At 44.4% G+C, this 18,512-nt stretch overlaps 2 protein-coding genes across 5 annotated transcripts in view; both read right to left on the bottom strand.

Annotated features, from left to right (window-relative positions):
* Window positions 1–6,814, bottom strand: part of MARF1 (meiosis regulator and mRNA stability factor 1) — a 35,828-nt gene extending 29,014 nt beyond the window's left edge. Inside the window, exons 1-4 of one of the 4 annotated variants that reach the window (XM_083584849.1) lie at window positions 6,669–6,814; window positions 3,588–3,792; window positions 2,209–2,901; window positions 401–554 (exon numbers count right to left, since the gene is read on the bottom strand). In XM_083584849.1, coding sequence (XP_083440975.1) covers window positions 401–554; window positions 2,209–2,901; window positions 3,588–3,731 — 991 coding nt within the window. In that variant the 5' untranslated portion in view covers window positions 3,732–3,792; window positions 6,669–6,814. Of the gene's footprint in view, window positions 1–379; window positions 558–2,208; window positions 2,902–3,587; window positions 3,793–6,668 lie in introns of all 4 variants that reach the window. The other 3 variants (XM_083584847.1, XM_083584848.1, XM_083584846.1) reach the window with 3 other exon arrangements.
* Window positions 6,815–8,335: 1,521 nt separating this feature from the next.
* LOC310748851 (uncharacterized protein) overlaps window positions 8,336–18,512 on the bottom strand; it is a 102,795-nt gene continuing 92,618 nt past the window's right edge. Inside the window, exons 63-73 of the mRNA XM_083584842.1 lie at window positions 17,890–17,982; window positions 17,555–17,759; window positions 16,826–17,013; window positions 16,272–16,369; window positions 15,286–15,470; window positions 13,058–13,260; window positions 12,382–12,571; window positions 11,612–11,721; window positions 10,632–10,754; window positions 10,133–10,274; window positions 8,336–9,146 (exon numbers count right to left, since the gene is read on the bottom strand). Coding sequence (XP_083440968.1) covers window positions 9,103–9,146; window positions 10,133–10,274; window positions 10,632–10,754; window positions 11,612–11,721; window positions 12,382–12,571; window positions 13,058–13,260; window positions 15,286–15,470; window positions 16,272–16,369; window positions 16,826–17,013; window positions 17,555–17,759; window positions 17,890–17,982 — 1,581 coding nt within the window. The 3' untranslated portion in view covers window positions 8,336–9,102. The remainder of the gene's footprint in view (window positions 9,147–10,132; window positions 10,275–10,631; window positions 10,755–11,611; window positions 11,722–12,381; window positions 12,572–13,057; window positions 13,261–15,285; window positions 15,471–16,271; window positions 16,370–16,825; window positions 17,014–17,554; window positions 17,760–17,889; window positions 17,983–18,512) is intronic.

The following is an 18,512-nucleotide window of genomic DNA, read 5'->3' on the forward strand; positions in this document are numbered from 1 at the left end:
AATATGCTAACAGGATAATGATAGAGATATTTTGCCCATCTACTTCAAAGAATGTAGTAAAAGCCCTGCTGGATTTAAAAAAAAAGAAAAGAAAAAGGCTGATCTAATCCAGCATCCCAAAATAACCATCAAGGTGCCTTCAGGAAGCTCATTAGCAGGATAGGATTTCAACAGCCCCCCTTCCACATTTATTCTCCAGTAACTAGGAATTGCCTCTGAACCTGTTACTCCCATGCAGCCATAATGACTAACATCCATTAACAGATGAATCTGTGGGAGAAAAGGACAACCCCAAAAGGCAACACTTAAAAGAGATAACGCTCTTAAAACAGATCAAACAGTCCATGATTCATTTTTAAAAGCACACATGCCAATTTACCGTATTTCTGTGGCAACTGACCAAAGCTGCTCGCCAAAAGTAAAGTCTTCTCTTTTCTTACTCCTTTGGTTCCGCAGCCATTACATATTGGGAGGGAGACAGGTGCAGCTTGGACATTTGGAGGAGCTGTATTTGGCCATATTTTAGCTGCATCAACCAAACTCTCCCTGGATGGCTGCTGGGAAAATGTTCAGCATCACTTATTAACCACACTAAGAGACATAAATGCAGCATGTTGTCAACTGACCTACATTCCAGGACAAGGAGACCTGCTGTGATTTTGCAAGGGTCTATATAAGTTAAGCTCATACATTTCATACATACCCTGGGTTGGCAACTTTAAAAAAGGGGGGGCAGCTTTCTCACTTTGAAGAGGGGTGGAATCAAGTCTCCCTCTTCTGTTTCTGTTTCTTGTGGTGCAAGAAGTCCAAGGGAAAGCGCACAACTTGAGAACAGTGCAGGACTGAGACATAAGGCTATACTGTAATTGCTTCACTGGATCTAGGCCAATGCGCATCCCACTCAGTCTCCACCACTGACAGGGCAGAGAGGAGGAAAAAAACAGGCTAAAAGACTGCCACATTAACTCAAGGGACAAATCCGAATGGTGCTGTAAATACATCTGTAGTAAAAATAGCATCTCACATTAATGGGAGATTGTGGGTGCCCACAGCACAGGCTTCTGGTAACCAATCCCTACCCTGCTCTACTGTGGTAGGGCCTGGGTGGACATAAACATGTGATCACACATTGCAAGCTTTCCCTCCTAAAAGGCTTCGTTGCCCAAGTGCCAAAAAGTTGTCGCTGAAGAAGCAACATTTGCTGGCAACAATGTGATAGGACTGCACTTATTAAAGAACCTCAACATTTATTCTCGAGTTTAGGATTTGAGTTACTTCTTCTGCTTTGGCATTAGTTTCAGGTAACAAACATGACTCACCTTTAAAAAATACCCCCCACCAATATGCTGTTTTCTTAGCATCTGTTTGATGGGCCAAATAATAATGCAACAGGGGGAACGATGAAAAACACCTTTGCTTCAGTGACAAAATGGCTGTCATGGAGTGGGCATGGTGTAACACAAAATGGTTGCTGTGGAGAGCGTGGCAAAACACAAAATGAGAGCGACAGCCACCCATGACAACCTTATGATTCCCATGGGATGTCAGCTATGCCCTGCTGGTCCTGATTATGGAGATCTCTTTCACGTACACTGCTGCTATTGTTGTCTAATAAAAGCAGTGATCACCCCTCAAATATAGAAGGTAGCCATATTACTCCCCTTTCACAAAAATCACTAACAAGGTACCTGCATATTTTACCCCATTAACTTCCTTTCTAGGAGGACTAAAGACACTATTTATTATTATTATTATTATTATTATTATTATTATTATTATTATTATTTTAAATTAAAGTTCAGTCTAGGACACCTTCCCAGGGACAACACTAGAAACCTGCATGGACGCCATGTCATCCGTGGGCACCAGGCTGGCAACTCCTGATGTAGCATCTAACCACAGCTTGGACCTTTAGCTGAACTGAACCTGTGTGCCAGCGAAAGGGAATACTAAGTTTATTATTCTAGAACAGTTAGATGCAGTATGCTGCTCCTCAAGAAACTATGAAACAGGATTAGGAGACGCAAGAGAATGAGGGTTTTACATTTCTATGAAGCTGGCAACCATCCACCCCAATTCCAAATACAGTTTAAATCAACATGATATGAATTGGAAGGTTAGAGGTATCAGGTTAAATCTACAAAACATCCAAATACTCTGCTGACATTTTCAGTATACACAGTATGTTATAAACGGTGTGGTACAAACCTTGGTTAGACACTCAGTGCAGTAGTGAGAGCCCTTTAAGCAAACTGAAGGTGCCACTTTTAGGTGCAGCGAGTTGGTGCAAGCACAAGACGTTCGCTCCGATTGTGCAACGTGCTCCTCCAAAAGCCCCGCAGCCCCGCTTGTGAATTCAGAACAGGAGAAGTAGCCCGAACTTGTGCAGCTCTGATGGGTAGGAAATGGGTGCAGTTTGTGGACGTTGCTGTGGCAGGACTGGAAGTGGAGCTTCCCACAGCAGGGGAAATGTGGGCAAGAAGAGACATCGTTTTCCAGGCACACTCCAGACAAGTCACTGGCCACTCCTGCCACGCCGCTTCGCGTTGGAACGTTCTTGAATGACGATGCAGACCGATAGGCAAACCCTGACCCTATTTGACAAGTGATTGTGCCGGTGCCTTGTGAGTCTAATACTGTGCCAGGGTGAATCAAGCTACCACCACCACTGTTGCTGCTGCCACCGCTACCACCAAAACGTAGCTGAGGAGCATGAACGGAAGAATCAGAGTTATGAGTACAACAGCTTACTTTGGAACCAGATGAAAGTTGGATTTGCTTTTGCTGAAGGGTGTGATCACTGGGAAGGGGGACAGCTGGGAACTGTTTCAAAGCAGCATGGTGGGGGGATGGCGCATCCTTCAAATCCACAGCAGCTTTCTTATTCTCCATGGACTCGTTCTGAGGGGTAAAGAGCCATTATAAAGAAGATCAGAGGATACATTTAGTCTTATAGCACCAGGTTACGGCTCTAACAGACAAAACCTGTGAGGGCATGGAACTCAGATACTAAACACGTTTAACATTATGTAGGCCAAAGGCAAACTTCATATATTCATTTTACATATTTATCAGGTTTTGAACCAATTTAGATTTTTTTAAAAAAACACAGGAAGTGGAACAGAATGAAGATTTGATTGCAGTTGCCTGCAGAACAAGGGGACTGATGGCAGAAAACAGATGCTGTGAAAGCGAGGTAAAGAGTTGTTAAAAGGTAACTGCTGGCATACTCCAAGCCCTCCTCTTTTACTACCTGGATGGCTCAGTTGGTTAGAGCATGGTGCTGATAACGTCAAGGTGGCAGGTTCAATATGAAGGAAACCTCTCTCTTTATCACCCACCCACCACTGAACCCAACGCGCTCTGACTATATGTGATTTTGAGTTGCGGGCTTACTGGTCTAAACATTTAAAGCAAAAATGGGAATCTGTGTGTAATGTAGGAAACATATGAACCTCCAGGTATATTAAATATCTTAATATACATTGCACCTTCTCTCTTTGATGACACAAACAGAACACTTAGCACCTTCAATAGGTCACTGGTGTACTAGCATTCCACTCAGCAAATGTATGCCAAAATCCTACCGCTTTTGCACTAGGAGGGAAACTCTGTTCAGTAGCTGAAAAGCAGTTAGAGAATTTCCAGAGCCATGGTCTAGCATCGTTATTTTGTTGCTGAAGCCATCCAAACGATCTAGTACAGACGTCCTCCGTTATGTTTCCTTCCATTATACTGCCACACAGAGGTCAACATTCTGACATCTTTCCTTTCTTTCATTCTCTCTACCTGCTAAAAAAAGGAAAAGTATATATTTAAATCAAAAAATCAATCCAGGTATGATCATTAAAATGACCTAACGTTTAGTTAATATTAACCTTTAGTTGCAAATACTATGTGGAAACAAGCTTCTGGATTTATGCAATCATCTGTTCTGCTTGTTAAAGTAGCCTGGACAAAGTCTATCTTCCCTTCCAATTCACTACAGATGTCAAAGAGTAGTAACTAAAGGAGTTCAAGTAAGGCTGCTCAGAATCAGAAGTCTCCTATGAATATTTGCTTAAGTGGTTCCATATCACCTACAGCAAGTAGACGGCAAACTACTAGATACGTTTGTATGCACATGTGGGGGAGGGGGAAATCCCATGGTTTTCTCAGCAAGCACCACAAATAAGCAAACATTGACTAACACTAACTACAGGAATACAGATTTCCTGATTCTGGCCAATTCTGGTAGTACTGTTACACTACCAGGGGTTTCAGAAGCTTACCCAGGGTTCGGTTTCCTTGGAATGAGGGACAGCGGAGATTGTGGTGTCTTTAGGATATATAGCTTATCTGCACATATATACAACCTGCGCCTAGAAGGGAGAGGCTCACAGCTTTAGCAACCAAGGCTCCTCCCTTAGCTGCAGCCTTGGACTCCAGCATAAAACAGGAATGGTTCTGACTCTCCAGCCTGCAACCTCTACCTTCTACCTCACATAACTCAACCCTCAACTCTGGCCTTTGTCTTTCAAAGTATTAGCAAGTTGTGGAAGGGCACAGAGCCACTTCCTGACCTCAGGCACAGAGCCAATTTCTTTGTTCCCTTGGTGGCCCATTACCACATTAGCAAGCCTGGCTATTCCAGGAATTGAATGTGCTGGGTCCAAGAATTAGAAGGGGGCTCAGGAACAGGGCCTACCACCCCCTAATACAGTATACTACAGTATACCTTCACTAATAAGTAAATAATTTGTTAAAAGCACCCCAAGTCTGCTCTAGAGTCTGCCAGTGTGGTGTAGTGGTTAAGAGCGGCAGACTCGTAATCTGGTGAACTGGGTTCGTGTCTCCGCTCCTCCACATGAAGCTGCTGGTGACCTTGGGCTAGTCACACTTCTTTGAAGTCCCTCAGCCCTACTCACCTCACAGAGTTTTTGTTGTGGGGGAGGAAGGGAAAGGAGAATGTTAGCCGCTTTGAGACTCCTTCGGGTAGTGATAAAGCGGGATATCAAATCCAAACTTTTCTTCTTCTATTTATTTATATTATATGATAAGATTTATATCCTGCCTTCCAGGACAAGTGTCCTCACAAGGCAACATATAAAACCAGTCATAAGAGATACAAAACCAACAATTTAAAATTATGATTATACCACTTTAAGCAGTCAACACCTCTGTAAGAAACAGCTATTAAAAATTTAAAGTAGACTGAAATTAAAATGCTGCAGGAATCCTCTAAAAAGTCACTAAAGGAGGGGTCATATGCACTTCCATGGGAACTTCTCCAGAAATATGGCACCACCCATATCTGCTAATTTATATTTTGCAGAAAGCCATAACCACTCCCCAACACAATTCACCAAGGAAATTCATTTCTTCACAGCTTTTAACCTTATTTTTTAGAAATGCAGCCCTTACATGAAGCAATATAAAGAAAGCTAGTTTTATGAGCCAACTTGGGGGGGTGGGGGGAGGCTTCATTTTGTTACAGCACTCAGGCTTACAAACATAACAAGTGTACACATACAGTATTTTTCAAAACATTTCTGCTCAGTTCCTTATCAATCTAATCCATCTCTACTAGCTTCCTTTTGTAGGCTCTGCAGTAAAGTTTCGCATATCCCCCAGGTTCTTATAACTCAACATATTGCTGTTAAGATAACCCTGTGCCTTTACTATGCTGAACTGTGGTTACACCAACCCCACTCCACTACTAGCTGCTAAAGGAGTTGGGGTATGGAAGATGAATATGCAATGAAAAGTATTCTTAACAGACCTTTACTATGCCATTTTAAAATTTCAAACTGCCCTGAGCATTGGCTGAGAAACAGTTCACAAGCCCAGCTACCAAGGGTGTATATATTTTAGATTAAAAAGTTTCACCTCGGGAGCTACTCTGCTGGGCCTTTCCTTTGGGCTATGGAACAAAGCAAGAGGACGCTTGAAGGAGCTGAGGAGTTGAGAGCAGCTGCGAGAGGAGCAAGGGGAGCTACAAGCAGAGGGAAAAGAGCTCCTGGGGAGATGCCATGGGGGACGAAGAGCTTTAATGCAGCGGCGGGGAGTGGCTGTGAGTCACCCAAGTGGCTACTAGGAGTTTTACATTAATTACCAGGGAGGGAGAAAAACTCTAGAGGAGAGCTCGTTGATTTGGCTTCTGAGCCTTAGCGGTTCCCCTTTTCAGAGTTCTCGTTCGTTTGTCGGGTTGCTTTATCCGCTACGCTAAGAACCGTCAGGTTCTTAAAATTGTAATTACTGATATTTGTTTTTTAAGCCTCACTGCATGAGAAAACCAGTGTATATATCCTACACACACACACACACACACACACACACACACTTATAAGCAATAAACTATGTGTAAGGGGAGCAATGAGATTGGGGGCGGGGGGCGCGCGACAAGCCACAAACGGGGAGGGAAAACCCTCGAGCAAAAAATAAAAGTCCCCTCCAAGGCCACCCCTTCCAGAGGGGGTTATAACAACGTATATAGAAGAGAGAGGGGGAGATATAAGGGGACACTGACCGGGGAAGGCCTTCCCAGACTGGAAGAGAAGGGGAAAGGGCCTCTGAGCATGCACAGAACGCTTTCCCTCCCACATTCTCTCCCCGCCCCAAGTCTTCAGCCCCCCTCCTCCTCCTCAGAGACCCCCTAGGGTCTCCCCGCCCCAGTTGCGTCCCCTCACCTCTCCGGCCCCACGTCCTCCACCTCACATCCCAGCGCCCACCGCCTGCGTCCCGCCGCCGCCGCCTCCTCTCCCTTTTTGTTTTGCTCCCCGCCTTCTCCTTTCCCCCTCTCCCACTTCCGCCTGCGCTCCGCTACTTCCGGCGCCTCCTGCCGTCAAGGGAAACCCGCTCGCTGTCGTAAAAGGCCGCCGCCAGCCGTAACACGCCCCTTTACCTCTCCTCGTCTTGGAATTGAGGCTCGAGTTCCCCCTCGGGGCCCCTCTCGTGCGCATGCGCGTGGGGCAAGCACTGCTATGCTTCGCGGGTGTTACTCTCCTCAGTTATAATAAAATTCCCCCACTCCGCCCCTCTAGTGTCTTATTTATTTCGTTTATACCTTTTTCCCCCTCCAAGGAGCTCAAAGGCGGTGTATACGCTTCTCGCTCTCCTCCACTGTATGCTAGAGCTGAGAGACGGTTACTGGCCCTCAAGGTCATGACTGAGTGGGGACTCGAATCCTGTTCTCCCAAGTCCTAGTCCAGCACTCTGGCCATTACACTGCACTGCCTTTAGTAGGCCGTGGTGTAGCGACTACAGGGACCTGGGAGAGGAGAGTTCAAATTCCCACTCTGCCATAATGCTCCCTGGGTGAAACTGGGGCCACTCATTGCCTCTGTCCACCTAACATACCTTGCAGGGTTGTTGTGAGCGTTGAATGAGGAGGGGGAGAACCCTAGTTGCCACCTTGAGCTCCTTGGAGAAAAAAGGCAGGATACAAATGGAGTGAATGAATGGTTTTGCGGGTGCAAATCCTACAGGTATTAGGATAAACTATAGATCTCTAGGGGCTTTGGACAAAGCCATATGCTTTAAGGGTGTGGTGGTGTGGATGTGATGAGAAAGGTCCTCTGAGCAGGTGCTTCCATCGACTCCCCCAAGTTGCCCATCTCTTCCAAGCCTTCATTTTCACCCCTTGGGGATCCCTCAAACTTATCTGAGAGCAAGCCCTGCTGAACTCAATGGGACTAGCATCTGATGAGATATGTACAGGTGTATTGCAACAAGAACCGTTTGCTGTTCTTTGCTGCATCTTAAGAACTAATTATGACAAAAGCTTCTGTGGTTCAGAGGCTACTCATTTTTCCACGTGAAGGTGTATTCAGTCTGTCATGTGAGCCTTCTCTTGAAGCCTAAAGCAGTAAGAGCCAAGCATATGTTTATATTGTATTACAAGATATATTACAATATTTATTTCATTTACGAATGGTTTCCTGTGAGGCAAATTGGAAGTTGACCTGCAGTTAGTTTCAAAAGGAGCGTACACACCATACATTTAAAGCATACCCCTCACACCCCAAGAGCTACGATTCCTAGCACCTTTAACAAACTACAATTCCCAGGGTGTGTCTTGTACAAACTTCATAATGCAGTGTCTTATATGGCGGTCATGCAATGTCTTAAATGGACATCTAAAATGAAGGCAATCTTCTCTTTTTTAATTAATGGTTTTATTTGGCTTAATGTTTCTCTTACTGGTTTTGTTGTTTGTTACATTGTATTTATAAATTGCTTTAAGTTCACTGTTGAAATATTCCAGAGCAACCGTTGTTGATAAGTTGTTGGCTATCACTGCCATCTGTCACAAAAAACCCCTAAAACCCTGGTAAATAAAGACAACCTCGTGGCATGATTTTCCTAATAATTGGTTTATTGTTATCATTCTTATTCTTATTCAATCAAAATAGTTCAGTCTATTTAACTTACAGGATCTAAGGTGATATGGCAGCCAAGACATTTCATCCAGTGATTTCTAACATGCCATTACTCAGTCTGCACAGGCAGTTTAAAAGTATTCTAAGGAATGGATTTAGCACATGGCAATATCAAGTTCATGTTGATGATTGCTGGATTTGGGGATTGAAAGCAAGAGCAAAGATGAGGCATTTCGCTGAAAGGTGTTGAATACACCTACCAGCCATGTGTCAAAGGGAAATTTCAGGAATTGTTCTGCATTTATTCTGAGGATCCTAAATTCAGAGCTGCCAGAATTCAGAGCCTGGATTTCCCCGTTTGCAGCCTGAGCAAGACACCCTTCTACAATGAGATTCTTCATTTGTTAACACAACATATCTTCACATTTCCATTTATTATAAATTCTACTGCGCTTGATGCTTTTCATGCTGGATGCTCTTTATGGTAAAGGCACAGCAAAGTTGTTTTGAGCACAGAGAGGCACATTTTTGCCTTCTTCAGAACGAAGTGGAATCAGAAACTATCTGAAAGTTAGACAGGTCTAACTATTCCCCGGGTTTCTTCACTAAAGCCAGTGGCTGGCAGACTGGGCCTCCAAACAGATTAAGTACATCAAGAGCCAGTGTGTGGTCGGTCCTCCATTAGAGAGTCAGCCTTGAGATCTGGGAGACCTGAGTGCGAGTCTCTGCCTCTGCCATGGGCTCATTGCACGGTCTTAGGCAAGCTGCTGTCTTTCAGCCTCAGGTCTGCAAAATTGAAATAAAAAAGGTTGATGGGGAGGTCAACTGTAGAAAAGCATAATAAAAATAATAATACAAGCATGTGAGATCAACCCTAGACCCAAACATTCTGGCAATTTTGGTTATAAGCTGTCGCTTGCCACCCCATATCTGAGCAGTGTGAGATTACTGAGGTTCCAGGCGCTTACCCAGAGTTCAGCTTCCTTGGAATGAAGGACAGGGTGGTGTCTCTTAGCTATATGGTTTATTTATACATATATGCAACCTGAGCCTATGATGGAGGAGCTCACGGCATTAACGTCGCAAGGAGGTCTTGATTCTTCTACAGCCACGACCTTGGATTCAAGCAGATATCAAGCATGTCTCTCCCTCACAAGCTACAGTCTACAGCCTGCCACCTGCTTCTAGCTGTCACACACAACTCTCACAAGGTTTTGGTTCCTTCTAACTACTATACAGGTGAGGGAGGAGCCCCCACCCATTTGTCCTGTGGCGCAGAGTCACTTCCCCTGTTTTTTTTTTTTAAAATAAGATATTTATTAAAGTTTTTAGAAGTACAAAAAGAACAATCAACTTCCCCTGTTACCCTAAGGACCCATACTTAGGTCATTATTAAAAAAGCTGGCCTGGCTATTCAAGCAGTTGAATCCTTGATGGGAGCAAGTTACACAGTTTCCTATATGCACCGCTTGAAGATGCACTTTTGTTTTATCTGTCCAGAATCTTCCAAAATTCCCCATCATCGGATGTCCACAAGTTCTTATGTTATGAGAGAGGGAGTAAACCTTTCTTTATCCAATTTCTCCTCACAACACATTATTTTATAAACCTCTATTATGTCACTTTTTCTCTAAATCAAAAAGTCCCTTTCCTCATAGAGGAGTTGAGTGGAAGCCATAATTGACATGCTATCCTTAGATTATTTGAAGACAGCCAGACCAACCCCCCCCCAAAAAAAACACACACAACAACAACAACAACAACCTACTTACCACATTGAATCGGCATCTGCAAGGGAACAAAATTTCTGCTGCACAAGTTCACAAATGCCGCAGCCAAGGTGCAAGCCACTTTTACACTCTGCGGTTCACACATGTCAGTTTTGCACAGGACATAGAATGGTTCTGGGTCCACCTTTAAAAGAAAGAGGTGGTAAGTCCCATGGGAAGAAATCTGGAACCGTCTGTTTTGGTCTAAGATTGCTTCTGTCATCACGAACAGAGACAGCAGATAGGGAAGCTTCCATTATTGCCCATTTAGTCCAGTATAGCCAGCTCTGACTGGCCGTGGCTCTCCAGGGTCCCAAGCAGGGGTTTTCCCCGCCATTACCTATATCCTGAGCCTTTTAAAACCAGAGCTGGCAGAATCTTGAACTTGGCTTGGTGGCATAGGGGCAGCTGGCGAAGACCTCAGGTAGGCTGGAATTATGGTGTGTAAACAGCAGCAAACTCATATCTTGTGTCCTGTTTTGACCAAAATAAAGGTACTCACTACTCTGAAGCAGTTCCTGAAGAGGGAATCGGCATCCAGGAAGAAAGCTTTGCAGATTTCGGGGTTAGATGAATCGAGACACGGCTTGAGGTTCCTCTTCATCTGGCTGCACTGGTCACTCACCTGGGTGGTGAAAATCAAATGCATTTTACTTACTTACTTATTTTTTTTATAATAATCATAAATAAATGAGAATAAAAATGTGCGCCCCACCACTGAGACCATTCCATTGTAACTATCCAACCTCCCAAAATCTCATCACCTCTTGCAATGGTTTGACTCCTTTCAGTTTTAACAGTACTTATTCTACAAACACCTTCCATATCTCCTCAAAATAATTTGTCCTGCATATTCCCTGTCACACCTTAATGGCACATGCTAATTTATCATTAATAGCTATACCCCACACCTCTTTATACCATTCTTCCATTTTATATTCTGCTTGCCCCTTCCACGTCCTGGCTATCATAATTCGTGCAGCTGTCAATAAATTTGTGATCAAGTCCTTCATAGCCTGTGAACCTTCCACCCCATTATTTCTTTATTTGTAAGACTATTTTGAAACTGCCAGTAGCTGACTCATTTTAAAAAAGCATTTTATTTGTATGCAGCTTTCCCACACCTACCCATGCATGACTTAACGTGTGCTCCAAATGTGGGTTCGTGGTTTAGCCCTCCTAGACAAAGCACAAACAGTAAACCGTACAGTATACCTTGGTTGCAAGCTTGAGATTAGCCTGCAGAGAGCTGAACCACAAGCCCACAGCCAAATCATTGCTCAGTACTGTCTACATTGACATTGACTGGCAGTGGCCCTCCAGGATTATCAGCGATGGAATCTCTCCCCCAGCCCTACCTGGAGATGCCGGGGATTGAACCTGCGACCTCCTGTGTGCCAAGCAATTGCTCTACCACAGAGCTGCGGCCCACCCCACAACACTCAGTGGCTCCTCTGCAATGTAAACACGTCGCTGGCATACCTGCCATGCATGCACAAGCTCCTGCACACTGCCAGCATAGGAATGGTCTGGAAGCATCCATTCGTTGCCCGCTTCGTTGTCATTGGTACCAAAAAGACCGGCAGACACGCCTAAAAATGCAAGAGAAAGGAAGTCTCAACCACCTTAAAGGGCAGGACTGTGGGATTTTTCGTGCTGGCTAACGACTAATTATTTGGGGAAATTCCGAGAGATGACCTGGTAGCATCTCTCCACCTACCGCCCCCATTTTAAAGTAGTGCTGTAAACTTAACTTGTTCAACTAAGCTAGGGTTGCCATATTTCAAAAAGTGTGTGTGTGGGGGGGGGGGGAAACTTTAAGTTTTTTTTGACCAAAGTTGTTGAGCTCCTTTTGCAAAATCTCGAAATGATGAGGAAGAAGTTTTGAGCTATTTTTAAGGAAATTTGCCCAAATCTACACGTCTGACATGGGCATGGGTTGCCATACATCCGGATTTTCCCAGACATTTCAGCAATTTCTGCCTGGGTACTGTTTACGAGGGCCGAATCCTGGCATTGTCCAGAAAATTCCCAGCATATGGCAGCCCTAAACTAAGTTTGGCGGGAGATATATTACATTAGTCACATAATTTCGCCATAGTGGAAAGCAAGACGAATATCAGGTTTTGGCAGAAGACAAACTGCAGCAGAACAGAAACCGATCTGCATGTGGCATATACAGGGTGGAATGGGAAGCGATGGCGTCTTACGTTGCTAACCACCACACATAGCTCAAAACGCAGAGTACAAACCATGATGCCATCCATCCAAAGTAAGGGTACAGATGTCATAGCGAAGATCACATGAAAACAAAGCCCCATTGGTCATGGACACTTCTACAAGATCAGAATATCTTTGGATTGCAAGGCCATTTTCTTCAGGAGGGATGTCAAAATGCTGGCAGTTCTCCTCTGACAGGGAATAGTTGTACTTCTTGTAGATCTATTTAAAAGCAGCAAGGGGAATAGAGGTTACAATGAGACTGGGTTTTCAGAATGCAAAGTGGTTTGCAATAAGTTGGTGAGGTGGCCTTGACTTATTATAGAAATTCTGCATCTTCCCACCTAAATTGCACCCACAAGAGGCCTTTGGGGCACAGCTGGGGTTGGGGAAATCTCAGATCTGGAGGGCAAATGCAGCCCTTTCACTGGTCCTTGGGTCTCACTCCAGGGCACATACTTTTGCAAGCCCCACCCCTTAGCAGCCCCATATCCATTTCCTCCCCACTCTCATCTGTATGTAAACTGAACACTGGCCAGACTTCAGAACAATTTCCTCTGGTTTATAGATTTAGTCAGCCCACATTTCCTATCAATAAGAACCTCCTCAATATAAATACAAAATTAAGACCCGGAAAGCATAAATACTGAACTCACTGCACCCCAAAGTTAAGACACAGATGTAAAAATGGAGAAGACCTGTAGTTACCTTCTGTTCTGGGTAGATAACAACAGTGGTACCATTCATGGTGATGTGCAGTGACCGTCTGCCACTGCTGGTCAGATTTAATATTACAGTAAATGCATCATGAACAAAATCCTTGGCCAGGAGGACACTGCATTTGGAGGTCAAACTGTATATTTTCCCGTCGAATGTCCTCAGGTGCTTATTCCCCATCAACAAGGCATGATCTGGGAGGATGTGAAAAGTAGGGTCACTAAACCACCCACGACCTGTGTTGGAACAGCTAGGCTTGCCATATTTCAAAAAGCAAAATTCCTAGCACCCCCAAAGTTGTTGAACTTTTTTAGGAAACAAAGAAAGAGGACACATAATGTGACAAATAAAAAATTCAAGAGCCAGTTCTTATTCTTCTTCCTCTAGCAGGGAAAGAAAGGGAGATTCCTTGCTGAGGTTTTTCCACCCTGCTTTGGGAAGGTGGGACTGAGGAGGTAAGTTCCTTTGGACCTGCTCCTGAGCAAGTAGCAACAGATGCCCTGAAATATACTCAGAGTCAAGTGTGGATTTCATGCTCCTTATTCAGCTCATAGTAGCAAGGAAATGAAAGTTCCCCCAAAATATCTGCTTTAAATACATTATTTACACAATGGGCCACATGTGATTGGCTGATTCTGGGATTCTCCTGTAGGCCAATCAGGTTGCGGATTCACTTCCACCTGGAGCTGGATTGGGTGGCTCCTGCGGATCAATCATACTGCTGCATTTTTCTAGGACCAATCAGACTGCTGCATTCTGAATCCTATTGTACTAGGACCAATCAGACTGCTGCATTTTGGATCCTATTCAACTCAGTACATAACATGCCATGTTCCCTTTTAGCCAGGCTTCTCGCCTCCTGCTCTGTGTCCTAGAAAGGGGAGCAATTGTCCTCCTCGAGGCAGCAGCTGAGGCAGCTTCAAGAAGGGAATGCAGCAGCTCTTGAGGGGGGAGGAAGGTGGGGGCAGGATAACAGAGTCATCTTTATTTTCCTCTCTGGATGGCTGGCGGGTGCTTGGGGGTGCTCTCGCCCTCTTTACACTGTCCTTCACACTCCCCTCTTCTTCCTCAGTTGGGGCTGCTGCACATGGGGAGGCGGGGGGTGGGCACTTTGGGTCTCCCATGTAAGGGGGGACATTCCTCCTGCTGCTCAGAGGAAAATATGTATGATATGTACGGGAAATTCTGGACATCTCTTAAAATTAAAAAAAAATTCCCTGGAAATAAGAATTACCAATGAAAGAAGAGTGGCAAATGAAGTTAACGGACTACTCAGAATTAGATAAATTAACAGGAAGGATTCAAAACCTGTGGGATCAGAGATTCTTAGAAGACTGGAGTAAATATTTGAACTATCTAAAAAGCAACTGTAATAAACAGATTACGCTAGTAGGACTGCAAGAAGTTCTGTAAGGAGGATTATGTGAAATATTGCAATGAAGATTATGAAGAGAATTATTAGTTAATGATAATTAAAAGTTATAGAGAAATTAAGAAATGCAGAATAAGTGATAAAGTATGGAAAATCTTCAGAGGTTGTTGATGGAAGTCTAAAACATTGTATAAGATAAGAATTTATGTTAAATGATTGTTGGAAATAATATGTTAAAAATAAATAAATCACAGGACGCCATTTTAGGCATCCGATTTCCTGGCATGTCCAGAATATTCCGGACATATGGCAAGCCTAGGAATAGAAATCCCTAAACTATGGAGCAGGCCCAGCTGAACATAGGAAGCTGCTTTCAACTGAGCCAGACCCTCAAATCCAGCTAGCTCTGTACTGTTCCACAGGTGGTGGTTTGCCAGGATTGTAGATAGGAGTCCCTTATAGCCGTCTCTGGAGATGCCAGGGACCTTCTCCATACAAGGCATGTTGAAATGGCTAAGCCAGAGATTCTTTCTATCCAGACACACACACACACACCCCCATTCCAGGATAGGAGAGGGTCCACAGCGAGCACAGGGTACATTATGAAATTTCCAGGCAGTGGGACCTAACCTCAAACATTGGCCTGGACATCTGCACTGAGGTCACTTCCAGCATTTTGCAAGAAGGGTTCAAGTGCATAGCGGAAGGAAACTGTGAAGGAAACTGCAGAGATGCAGGGAACACGTGGGGTTGTTGTTGTTGTTACAGCTCCTGTGCATTCCTTTCTCTCTTATACTGCATGAGATAAGAGAAAGCAAATGGAAATTAGGGTTTTTAGAAGACTTACGCTCAAACGGGCTCTCCATAATTCTTTGCTTGAATCGGTAATATTCCGCAGCTGGGTTGATGCTGTACAGCCTTCGGAAGGGCTTCATAAGTTTCTCTTCGATGAGATAGTTTGTGATGTTTGCCAGGTCCAGGGTGGGTTCTCCTTTAGGCTTCACTGGCAGTCTCACTTCCACAGAGCAGTTTCTGAAAGGCACCGTATGAACTTCAGGAGAGCCCAGTAGGTCTGGCCAAAGGCCCATTCTGGTTCCACAACCCAGATGCCTATTGGGAAGCCCGCAAACAGGACCTGAGCCCCCCAGCACTCTCCCCATTTGCAATTCCTAGCATACAGTGGAGGCAGAACATAGGCATTGTGGCTGATAGCCACTGATAGACTAATCCTCCATGTATTTATCTAATTATCTTTCAATGCCATCCAAGAAGAGAGCCATCACTGCCGAATTAACTGTGAGGCTCAGTGGACAGTTCTATACCATTTTGTGAAGAGGGAGACCGAACTGCACTGTTTGCTTGTCATCTACTCTGCTGGGGTCTTCCCAGGTGGAAAGGCAACCCAGTTAATACCCCAAAAGGGAAATGAGTGGCAACGTCAGAGTCCAGGCAAGATACAGCCAGCCATGCCATGTGGCAAATGTAACTGTTTGAAAAACCAAAGTATGGGTGCTGTTATGTACTGAAGTTCTCACCCTGGGCCAGCAGGGGGATACTGTAGATAGTTATGCAAATAAGGGATCGAAAGTGACATTCAGTGATTGGATAGTTTTAGAAAGTTGCTACAGTTACGTTGTACTGGAGCTCTATATAAGCAGGCTGACTGAACCCTTCAGTTCAGTTCTGTTCTGGCCTCTGAATAAACAAGAGCTATCGGAAGAATCGCTGTGTCGTCTGATATGTTCACCCACAACTTAACAGGTGCATGGGCATATATATATATCACTGCATTTTGTAGGAACTCACCCAAGTGCAATCATTCCACAGTGTTACCTGGCTGAAAAACTGTAGAGGCTTGATAAAGGTTTCTGAAGCTTGCTCACTGCTCTGGAAAATTTGGCTTCTGCCCAGCTTAGCATCTGTTGCGTTGCCTGTTTTGCAGGGTGGGTAAAAAGAACACAAACCCAAGGAATTAACATTGCTAAATTTAAACTGGATTTTTTTTTTTAAATTTTAAAAAGCAACGGCAGAGAGTTTGTATCATTAAAAAGAAATCTGCTTGTTGAAGTGAGGTCTGAGGACGTGACAATCTTCCTGACACCTCACCACCTTGCCATGGCAAGATGAGAGCCAAGTTCTGGGACGCAAATTTTGAGAAAGCGATGCGGACACCCGTCATGAAATGGAAAACTTCATGAGGCGTACCACAACACAAAATGGCTGTCATGAGGGCCTGGCACAACACAAAATGGTTGCCACGTATAAAAGAGGCCTTCCAAATTGACAATTCTGTGATTGTATATCAAGCAAACTCCTGTTGGAATCAGGTACTAGGCCACTGGGGCTCCTGTGCTGAGGAGGGACACGAATAATTTTTAAATACCAACCATATCCAAGGCGGTTTTCAGCATTCTCAGGGAAACCTGGATTGGCTCCATCAGCCACACATCCTTCACCAGCGTGGGCACAAAAGCCTGGAGTTTCTTCAGATACTCCTCCGTCCTCTGTTGCCACACCTCGTCCAAAGGCTTCAACGTCACATCGTAATAAGCATCCTTCAGTGTTGTCAATGGCTCTTTTTAAAAGGAAACAGGGCGGGGAAGAGAGTGTGACGGGGAGTGGGGAAAGGGTTATATCCACCACTGCTCCTACTCAGAGTAGACCTATTGAAATTAACATACATGACTTGTGGATGGGCAAATTTGCCAATTTCAGTTTCTTGTTTTTTCCACCCTGAAATTTAGTTCTTCACATTTCTGCGTCACTTTTTAAAATTTTATTATTTAAAATGTCTTTGTGAAAACGCACCAGCAATTTTCATGAAAATTTCTCCTAATTTTTGTACAGGCAAAAATATCCAAGGAAGGTGCAACGCAGAGCCAGTGAAGGCTACATCATCTGGGAACAAGGGAGGTAGTTGGGGAGGGGGAGGGGCCTGTTGAGAGTCCCAAGGGCCAGATAGAAAGGCTCGGAGGGCCACATACCTCCCCATCCCCTGAACCTGAGAGTCCCCATCTTTGGTCCCATCTTTGGCTAGGCCCTTAAATATATATATATATATATATATATATATATATATATATATATATATAATCATTCCACCCTGCCCTGCTTACTTTGCAACTCCATCTGCATTTGTTGTATGATGACTTGAAGTTTGCCCAGGTAAAGTGGGAGGCTGTTCTGTAGTGCTTGCTTGACTCCGCTCTGTTTCCACAACTGGACGACTCCTCTCATTTTGTTTTGGAGGATTCCTGCTACTTCCTGGGAAGTTTTTAAAAGCCATCCAACAGCATCGTAGAGAAAGTCAACATGCTGAACCTGCAGGGTTTGCACCACAGACACAGTTGTACAGTTTTTGTTTAATATAGCAGGGATGGGGAATCTGCAACCCTCCAGATGTTGTTGGGCTAACCCTGATCATCTGCCATAGTTGCTGCCAACTTCTTACCGATTTCCTGAAATCCTGGAGGCATCCTTCCAGGTTCTTGATCTTTGCCACCAGCCTGTGCTGAAGATCGGTTGCGATCTTACTCAGTTTTGACTGCAAGAATCAGAAAGAAGACAACTTTGATGTTTGGTTTCGAAAGGATTACTGAGGTGAACACGAGGCCTAGCTCTCACTGTCTGGGATCACTAAGGCACTATTTGCACAAATTAACATCATGCCACTTTTAAACAGTCATGGCTTTCCACAAAGACTCCTGGGAGGTGTAATTTGGTAAAGGTGATAAAGGTTGTTAGGAGTCCCTTATTCCCCCTCAGAAAGCTACAGTTCTCAGAATAGTTTAGTAGTTAATCCCTGTTTCTAGGGCACTGTGGGAACTGTAGCTCTGTGATGGGAAATGAGGGTTGCCTAACCATTCTCAGCAATCAAACTACATTTTCCACTGTCCAGACTTCAGCTGTGGCTCATGTTTACTTCATGTTTACCCATGATCCGACACCACAGAATTAGGATCCTGTCACTCCACCCCGCCCCCCGACTAAGTGGTCTCAAAATCTCCCTTCCAGGCACATGACTAGGTGCTTACCTGCCTCAGCAAAAACAATCATTCTCCATCTAGCCACCAA

This window comes from Podarcis filfolensis (genome assembly GCF_964270895.1).
Source record: "Podarcis filfolensis genome assembly, chromosome: 14".
In the NCBI taxonomy this organism is placed as follows: domain Eukaryota; kingdom Metazoa; phylum Chordata; class Lepidosauria; order Squamata; family Lacertidae; genus Podarcis; species Podarcis filfolensis.